The 10,084-nt window shown below is 44.0% G+C and overlaps 1 protein-coding gene across 1 annotated transcript in view; it reads left to right on the top strand.

Annotated features, from left to right (window-relative positions):
* The window catches only part of FAM222B (family with sequence similarity 222 member B), an 18,986-nt gene extending 9,287 nt beyond the window's left edge, over nt 1-9,699 (top strand). The window contains exon 3 of the mRNA XM_018562040.1: nt 7,272-9,699. Within this exon, the coding sequence (XP_018417542.1) occupies nt 7,272-9,145 (1,874 nt within the window). The 3' untranslated portion in view covers nt 9,146-9,699. The remainder of the gene's footprint in view (nt 1-7,271) is intronic.
* Nucleotides 9,700-10,084: the final 385 nt, after the last annotated feature.

The raw sequence follows: 10,084 nt of genomic DNA, 5'->3' as shown, positions 1-10,084 counted from the left end.
GGGGGGAGTTTGAAGGAGCCCAGTCATTTCTGGTGCTGAATGTGTCTCATTGCTTGCATTTACTAAACTTTGCAAAGATGACCATAGATGATGTGCATATTTCTTATTAAAGCAAAGGCAGCTGCATTGTGATTGAGGGAACCGCTTCTCTATTCTCTGACCTGGCTCATGGGCAAGCTTCTCAAGGTGATGACCTCATTCTTTTTCTGTTCTAAAAAGGGGAGTCATTGACAACTGCTTGCAATGATTTCCCAACAAGGTTGGCCCCAGGTGGTCACTTATTTCACTTTGAATAGGCAGTAATTACCACTTTCAAATGGCTTTGCTGATAAAACTTGCCACAGATTCCTCTGGCTTATGGCCTAAGAATGGATGCATCTCATGCAAAGTGAGTTGTAATATTTTTATCTTTTTTTAATAGGAAAAGGATGTATCGTCCATTTTTGTGTTCAAATGCATCTGTACTGACATTTCTTTAAACTTCATACTTCTACGTGGCCCAGTTGTTGCAAGCAATGCTCGACTCAGCAGCATCACTTGATTTTATTGGGCTTTGTATACTCAGACTAAGGGTACGCAAGGAGGAGGACACGGTTGTCGCCTGATCCAACCGTATATATCATTCGGCACTCTTATGACCTTGAAAGTCTTTGATCAAGTGCTCTTACAAGATGAAACAGTCATCTAAATGTACAATAACGGTTTCCCCTAAGGTGAAGTCAATGGTTCAGTGCATAAGCATACCTTCTCAGCAGAAACCATGTGCATGTTTGTCACGGTCAATTTATAAATGGTAGCGTAGCAGTTATATTTGCAATCTCATGTCTGCGGTAGCCTAAAGATTTCCTTACACTGTCCAGGGGGCTGAAGAAGAAAAAAAAATGCTCTGTTCCTCCATCCACACTCGAGCATGGATGGAGGATTCTCTACTGCCAGCTATTGTATGCAGACAACTGCCGCACCCGCGGCTGCCTAAGTATCTGAATTCCTGTACAGGGACTGCATCTGACAGGGTGCAGGCATTTTTCAGCCGATTAAATTCCACCCTGCTCAGTTTGTCAGGTGGCACTGACAGGGGGTCACCAACTTCTGGAGTTTGAGTTGTGTGCCTAGCATAAGGTTGTAGGTAGATTGGGGAACAAACATGCACATTCTTTCAATGGGAAAAGGATAATTCCCCTTCTCTGCAGGGGGACTGCAGCAAACATAAGCCATTTTCTAAATTGTCTCATTGATTACCCCCCAGAAAAGTTGGCCAGGGCAGTCTGAAAGTACCACAGTCATGAGGGGTCACTCATTTGGAAGAGTAAAGGATGGACACCGGCACTCCAAAGCAAATCCAGTAAGTCTATTTATTCACGTACTTGTTGCAAATTCAAAACACGATACAATGTTTCAGGGTCTCACAGGATCCCCTTCATCAGGCATCACTTGTTTGCCTGATGAAGGGGATCCTGTGAGACCCCGAAACGTGTCTTGTGTTTTGAATTTGCAACAAGTACGTGAATAAATAGACGTACTGGATTTTCTTTGGAGTGCCGGTGTCCATCCTTTACTTATACTTTGACGGAAGCCACCCATGGACACCTGCTGCACCCACTTCCTACTCATGGAGCAGTGGTTCTGAGTGCGATGGGCATACGGACTGTATACTCATTTGGAAGAGATGCATGTTTGTCAAGTTTCTGGTCTGTCATGTTATCCTGCCTTTTCCAAAATCTTTGCTTTTTTTAGTCCCTTTCTCTTAGTCGTTCAAGAGCCTGATGCAGCTTGTGATAATTTTACTGCTACATTTCTTAATCTGCATTCAAAGGATTACCAATTCTCTGAAAATGACTTTAATTACAGTTTTATCAAGACCATTGTCTTAAAGAAAGAGTGCTGACGACAGGCTTTAGGTTCTTGAGTAAGGGAGGCTTTACGCGTAGCTCTGCAATTGAAACGACATCAGTTTTAGGCTCTGGATGACAAATCCGTTTACTTGGCTTTTTTGTGCCTTTCTTCCCCCACTGTTTGCGCTAACTAGAGTTTTGCAGATTTCCAAGTTTACACAGGGCATGAAGCTGTAGTTTCTCTTCAGTGGCCAATGCCCTAACCATTAAAGGTGTAAACATGATTACTCTGCCTTCTGACTGTTATACCTTCTCTCTAACAGGTCTAGTAAGTTGCAGAAATCTGCTTTTCCGATGTGGTGCGATTTCGATGTAGCACAGTCACCCGTCTTCGCTAGCAATTTGTAAGTTCTAGTGACAGTTTTTGTTGTCTTGCGTCTAAATGCGAGAAATGTTCCAGTGTCTAATTTACATGTATGCATGACTGCTACCATGCTTGTCTGAGCGGGGGGAAAAGGAAATAAAGGAAAATGGCTCACTTTATTGTTGGAGAGCATTTCAATTGACTTGCTGATCCATGTTGTGCTTTTTTGAGGGTGGGTTTCAGTCATCACATGCACCATGTACAAGAATATGTGCACACGTTTGCAGCTCAGGCGAGTGAGTCTGTTGAGGATATTGTTCTGTCCAAAATGGCTGTAGAACTCTGGAAGCCAGCATGTTAGCTGCAGGTTGCATGCACCCTGCCACTGAACAGCGAGTGGTCCACTCGGCTCCAGATCTCCAATTAGAGTGCCAGTGGCTCCAGCGGGTTCTAGTGCTACAACTGCTGGCTGCCAGTGATAGACCCAGCACTAACCCTAGGAGATGAATCTGATCAGCACCTGAACTTTAGCTCCTACTACAGATTGCTCTGTAGCAGAGACTGTGAGCATTGTGCATTATGTCTACATGGGAAGTGACATGTCACGTGTAACATCACAACACTTGCTCTAAGACTGTATGCAGCTCCACTCTAGATGCATATCCTCCGTTTTGAATTGAATGGTTTGGTGCAAGACTGTCCACCTGGCAGCAACAGACGCCTCTGAAGGAATGCACAGTGATTTTATTGTATGAGATAGACAGGTTGAAAACGTTTGCCGCCTCTTGTATGCCGGCCCAGGATTTCATCCTCTCAGCAAGTGTGTCCAGCCATGGACAAACTAGGAGGTTTGTGATTGGGGTATGTGTGGTTTGTGATCGGGGTATGTGTGTTTGTGTTAATGTGCCATTGTGATGTTACCTGGGCAGAGTTAATGTACATAGAATATAAAGTTACCAACATGCTCCTATATAACCTTTTTTTTTTTTTTTTTGTAGCAACTGGGGGAGCAATGATAGGCAATACTGCATTGTGTCACTTTAATGATAGCTTTGTCTGCTGGATTTGCTGACATCACATCCAAGATGTTTGCAACCAGTGGTAGTGTCAGGGTTTTTAGATGACTACACAGAAGGCTTTTACACATAATAACTTCAATAAAATGTGTTACATGAGCATATCATTTTATGGCAAGATGATTGTTAAAATGAATGGTCTGGTGAAGGGGTCTCTTTAAATAAAATGTGGCATGCTCTTTGAGTTGGATAATACAGATGTCATTAAAAGACTTGGTCTATCCAAAGTTGGCGTTTGCCTTACACATGGGATTCAATAGGTTGAATGGTGAGTTGGAATCTTGCATGCTTCAAAAGCTCCCAATATTGAATTACAGGCACTTGCTGCCAGGTCATTGCCTCTTTACAGAAACTGAGATCATATCACTCATTATGGAGAATGCAGCAGTAGATCTGAGACTCTGGTTCTGAAGGTCAGAGCCAGAACTATCATGCAGAATTTTTTTACATTGGTGTCCTTATGAAAAAAAAAGTACGTTTTTGATTCCTTTTAGCTTTCACTTCCCGACCAATTGGGAAGCCAGGCAGCGCGTCATTACACGCTGCCCGGCTTCCTGATTGGCCGGGGAGTCGGCTCCATGCTCTCTCATCACAAGTGACGAGAGAGCATGGAGCCGCTTCCCGGTCAATCGCGAAACCGGGCAGCGTGGAATGACGCGCTGCCCGGCTTCCTGATACCGGAGGTACTCGTGCTAGGCATCGGAGCATTTGGGCGAGTACGAGTACTTGCCCAAATACTCGGAATCGGCACAGATATCGATACTAGTATCGGTATCGGTGCATCCATAGTTTGGGTTCATAGGAAGTGCATCGGATGATGCTGGAAGACATTTAACCTGGAAGAGGACTGACTGGATTGCTGGGCCAAACTCCATTTTACAGCAGAACTTAATTTCCATGTAACTTTACCTGCATGTAGTTTTTACTCTGGTGACATCTTTTGTATGCTCAGTTTGTTGCGACAAGTTTGTGACAAGTTATGGCGCACCTGTAATTTTCCCAATTCAGGGCAAAGTAATTTACAAGTTAGCAAGCATCCACTAGTGCATGTAATTACCTTCCAAGTTCACCCCCGCCAGCCCTTTGCCTGCCAGAGCCCCCTCCCCAAAATCATTGTGTAAGTTCTGGGATGGCGCTTATATGGGGCTAAAGACCACCATGTAGGCATAATAGGAGGTGGGGAAATGACTACCGTGGTCCTCTATTCAGAGTGATAGGGATATAAGTGAAAAGTAACTAAAAGCACTGGAGAATTCCTTGTACCCAGTAAACCTGTTACTCTGCCCTAAATGCCAAGGTATAGGTTTGCTTTAAGTGAGCCGGTGCTCGAACATGCAGAGCAAATTACTGGGTTCACTGAACTTCCCCTTGCTTGTGCTCCCCTCTATGTGCTATTTTCAGGTATTGGGAGCATGTGGCCCATTCACCCTCCTCCTAGGCTGACAACGAGGGTGAGGGCTCTTCCTGACCCCATGTGACGGCTCTGAGTGCCTGAGCAGCCCGTCGCCAATCTCTAGAGATGTGATTTCATGTCAAAAGCCTTGTTGAATTTCTAAGTTATGAAAGTTCCTCTTGTCACTCCCAACATCCACATGGCAGGAAGGTATGTGCATTGGCAGCTACATAAGCCTGTTGCTTTGCCCTGCATGAGCAGTGAAGAAGGCTTACTTTAAAAAGAGCTCTTGTTGCATCCTTTCTTATTGCAGTTCCACACAAAACATGTTGGTTGTGTTTCCATTTTCTTCAAATGAAGTTAATAACGGTGGACTGTAAATCTTGCAGAGTCCTTCAAAGGTCACTGGCCGGTGATATTTGCAGTAATATCTAAGGAGAGAAATGTTTTTTTTATTTACAACGAGAAATTACAATGGTGAACAGTAACCAATGTTCATCGTATAGTAAGAAAAATCTCAAAGCTCGCTGATCCCTGGCAGAAGTCATTATAAAGAAAAATTTCTTCTGCCTAACTTTTTTTTTTTTTTTTGGCTTGTTTGGATTTGTGCAAGGTTAATATCTGAAGTAGTGGGACACACATTTTGTGAGCTAGTGTGGGAAACGGCACGGATTACGCGACATATGTATAACTATAAACTTTTCCTGTTGCATGTCATCTTACTTTACTTTTTGTGTTCCACAATGAATGGATGCAACCAAGTATCATCTGTTATCTGTTACTCTGACAAATGGTGGCTGTAGCTCATGTATTTTATAGTTTTTGGGGGTCTGTCTAATGTTTCAAAAGGTATTATAACCCCTGGTCACATACTTAACATGAATTATTTAAAGTGACATTAAACCCCCAGGTTTTTTAACATAAACCAATACTGTAATGTGCACCTTACTGTAATCCATGGTTGTTTCCCTTCTCTTTGCTGTTCTTCCTTTTAAATCCTCATGTCTTCTCATGCTTGGGGAGAACTTCCCTTTTCAGCTCAGGGCCTCTTGCTGTAGTGATGGCTCAGGTTACAAGCCTATACAAACGTATACACAGACACCGTGTATTCATTCCTGAGACAAGGCAGTCTGCTGCAAAACAGAAGTTCTGCCCAGCATGAGAACAGATACAGATTTAAAAGGAAGAGCAGCAAAGAGAAGGGAAACAACCATGGATTACATCTTACTGTAATCCATGGTTGTTTCCCTTCTCTTTGCTGTTCTTCCTTTTAAATCCTCATGTCTTCTCATGCTTGGGGAGAACTTCCCTTTTCAGCTCAGGGCCTCTTGCTGTAGTGATGGCTCAGGTTACAAGCCTATACAAACGTATACACAGACACCGTGTATTCATTCCTGAGACAAGGCAGTCTGCTGCAAAACAGAAGTTCTGCCCAGCATGAGAACAGATACAGATTTAAAAGGAAGAGCAGCAAAGAGAAGGGAAACAACCATGGATTACAGTAAGGCGCACATTACACTATTGTTTTATGTTAAAAAATCTTGAGGGTTTAATGTCACTTTAACTACCTGAATTTATATCCAAACCCAAATTATGGCGCAGTACTGAAATGGATTGCAAGTCAGAAAGGTTGGACATGCACTTTGTGGCTGGTCATATTAAGTTATTGTGCTTAATCACTGGGTTTGCTTGATATTTGAACCCACCTACCTGCTGTTCTTTCATTAAACTGAAATTGATTTGATCTGTAAGGTCAACTCTGCATGTTGTTGGGACATCCCTACGTGTCACTTTGACCCTTGTGTGTGCTTTAGTTGAAGCTCTAAATTGGTGTTAAAAAGCTAAACTAAAACTAAAAGCATATATTCCATATTTGGTACATTTTAAAAATCACCTTCACCTTGTTGTAGTTTGCAATGTTTACAAGACACTAGCAGCTGTTTTGCGGCTGACCATGCATTCACTTGTAATTTTGTGATTCGTCATGTTAATTATATCTATAAAAAAGGTATTACAAAGGCCGCTAGAATTTACCTTTTTTTTCCCCCTGGTTGTGGTTCCTTAAGAATGCTGAAAGGTTTCTTTAAGTAGCTGCTGTGCTTTGCATCGCAATTTGTTGTGCCCTTATGGCAATAGTACTGAAAAGCATACAGCAGGAAGTGGCTGTTTATACTTTACAATGCTTTTGAGTTATTCAGAAGCCCTAGAAATTGGGGATTTTAGTTTTGACCTACCTTTTACACGTCACTATTGACTTTTGTCACTGTGAATAACAGCCTCACTGGTGGTGTAGTGGGCGTGGGGAATTTCCAGGATGGTTTTCCCCCTAGTTTTTTAGCTCTTGTGGCTCTTTTGAAGACATTGGAAGGTATGTGCAGGCACTTCTTGCTGCTTAATTTGCAGTTTAGTACTTTAAAGCTATCAAGGTTTATATCAAATTCCTGTAATTTGTATGTAGGTTATTAAATTTACACCCGTCGCAGTTGTATGTCAGGGTAAAGAATGTCGAGATTATATGGTTCAGCATGTTAATTAGCTCTTTTTTTGGTTTCCTCTTAAAAGCTGCACAAGCCTTAACATAGTTTGTCTTTGTTATTTTTTGGCAGGGGATACTACACAGAAGATGAGATCTGCTCAGCATCCTACTCCAGCAGAATTGGATGCTTATGCTAAGACAGTTGCCAATAATCCCCTTACAATAAAAATCTTTCCAAACAGCGTCAAGGTTCCGCAGAGAAAGCATATCCGCCGCACCGTGAACGGATTAGATACGTCAGGACAGCGTTACAGTCCGTATCCGTCACAGGTCAGCACAAAGGCTGGACTTCTTGCAATTGTCAAGTCCCCTGCTAAAAGTGTTTTAAAGGGCTTTGACGGCAACCGTGCCCGCCTCTTGCCAGACTCCATGATGAATCCTCCTTCTTCTCCATATGTTGCACCTAGCACTTTAAATCACCCTCAGGGGCTTACCCGCCCCCAGCAGGCCCTACAGCATGCTCAGACTCTGCAGCAAGCCCATAGCATGCAACAGCAGACTTTGTCACACTCTCAAAGCATGCCACCTGGACTGCAGCACACCCATAGCCTGCCACACCCTCAGACGTTGCAGCACCCCCAAGGCATGCCACAGGGGCTGCAGCATTCTCAGGGAATGCAAAATACGCAGAGCATCCCCCAGCCGCAGGCCCTTCAGCATCCAAGTGTGCAGCATGCCCAGAGTATACCACAGCCACAGGCACTGCATCATGCACAGGGAATTCCACAGACAATGCCACGTCAGCAGAGCATGTCACAGACTCTGCAGCACCAACAAAACCTCCCTCAGGTCCTGCAGCACCCTCAGAATATGTCTCAAGCACTGCAGCATTCACAGGGAATTCAGCATTCGCAGAACATGGGGTCACAACATGTCCAAAGCATGTCCCAGCAGTCAACTTTACAGCATGCGCCTGGTGTGACTCACCAGAATCTGCCACACCCTGGTAACAACATTCTGCAGCCCGGTTTACATGGAACTCGTAAGATGCCTGACGCAGATGCCCCTCCGAATGTGACAGTGTCTACCTCAACCATCCCCCTTTCTATGGCTGCAACCCTGCAGCAAAATAGGCCACCAGACCTGGGAAGCATTGTGCACCAGATCAACCAATTCTGTCAGGCTAGGGCTGGCATAGGCACAACCTCGGTTTGTGAGGGACAGATCGCCAACCCCAGCCCTATTAGTCGTAACCTGCTCATCAATGCAAGTACCAGGGTCTCTACTCACAGCATCCCTATGCCTTCCTGTGTTGGATCAGCTGTAGACCATGCTGCTGCTGCTGCTGCTATTTCCTCTGCTGCCTCTGGGAATGTCCCCATGGTGAACATGAGCAGAGTCCCCTCATCATACCCTGGTGACCTGAAAGCTATGTCATGGAACCAGCATCAGCTGGCACATCTTCAGCAAATGTGTGGAGAATCTGCAGTTCCTCCTGGAAAACATAATCAGAGAGAGATTTCTGTGCAGGGCTTTCCCGGCAAGCAGAACTACCCACAAGAACTGTGCATGAGCCAGTCTTTTGGCCTGAAACCCCCCATTGATAAACCTACCCCTTCCCCTCCTGTGAATGGCTTGCCAGGTCCTCTGCCATATACTAATGGACATTATTTTCAGCCCCTATGGAATAACATTCTGCCTACTCCTAACAGCGACAGTTCTGGATCACAGGACCTCACCATGCCTTTCCATGGAGCACAGGCAGCTGGTGCACCCTTGGATTGTGCTGGTGGAACTCACTATAGGGCAGTTGGGGGTGGATCTTCCAACCAGAATAATGTAATGCATACCATGGATTACCTCTCTGGAGCAGACTTTCAGCAGTCCTGCTTTAGAGATCAAAGCATGGCCCCCCTTGGCAAGGTTCAAAGACCCCAAATGAGTAGAGCTCCTGAACCAGCTGATAGTCGAAGTATTCATGTTCAGCATCCAGGGTATAGGTAGGCGACAGACACACTGCAAATGAGAGGGTTTAGTCTTAAGTGATTAGCAAGGCTCTTGTATCCTCTTCAATTGCCAAACTTGTTGTGATCATTATATGCAAAGCAAGCCACTCGGTGCTGCAATTCATTACGTTTAAATTTTTTTTTTTAAATAACATCCCTTACAATACTTTGTCAGTAGTTGTGAATACTGTGTTGCCTTCAATTTTTATCTTCCCAGCACGGAGGGGCTTCTATATGCTGCTTTGTTTTTATCTTGGGAACACTAAGCCCTAATGTGTGTTATGCCTTGTTTCTCCCCCCCCCCCTTCCTCACCTTAACTCTTGCTTTAGGCAATACAGGTTGAAAAGGTCAATCTCCTCTTTAGCACTGTCAGGAAATTAGATACACAGGATCCACTGATCCTAATATTTATTTGTGTACCTCTGTTTTGCAATCTACTGGTATTTTTGTGCCATTGAGGAAAAGCAGCCTGTCTCATTGTATCCTATATTTGACCAGTGTGCAGCCAAGAAAGGCAGTGGGAGTGCACCCCGACTTAGAGAAACCATTAAAATTTTGTTGTTTTTAACAGGAAAGAGTGTATTTTAACAGTGTTTGTTTTTCAGTCATTTTTAAGCTAAGAGCCCAAAGGTCCTTCTAGTTTACAATGATTTACAGCCTCTGCTTGGTAGCTTTTACTCTGCACACATCAGACACAGCACACAATAACTTTTCTCTGTGCTGAGTTTCCGTGGTATGTTGGCTTCCCACTGGAATGAGAAGCCACTGGTGTCCTGCCATGGAGAAGTACCACGTGTAGCAAGTGCAGGTGACCACAAATCTGCTCTCTGCCTTAGGATTAACCCTTTTGTACCAACACTACTTTGAATTTCATTTTCGTTCTCCAAAGGTTGAATAGACCTCTGCTGCTTGGATGGCTATGTATGAACTTTTAAG

This window comes from Nanorana parkeri, unplaced genomic scaffold (genome assembly GCF_000935625.1).
Source record: "Nanorana parkeri isolate BGI_ZX_2015 unplaced genomic scaffold, ASM93562v1 scaffold557, whole genome shotgun sequence".
NCBI classification, from domain to species: Eukaryota; Metazoa; Chordata; class Amphibia; order Anura; family Dicroglossidae; genus Nanorana; species Nanorana parkeri.
Note: the sequence above shows the minus strand (reverse complement) of the source record. Positions and strands in the feature narration are given on the sequence as shown.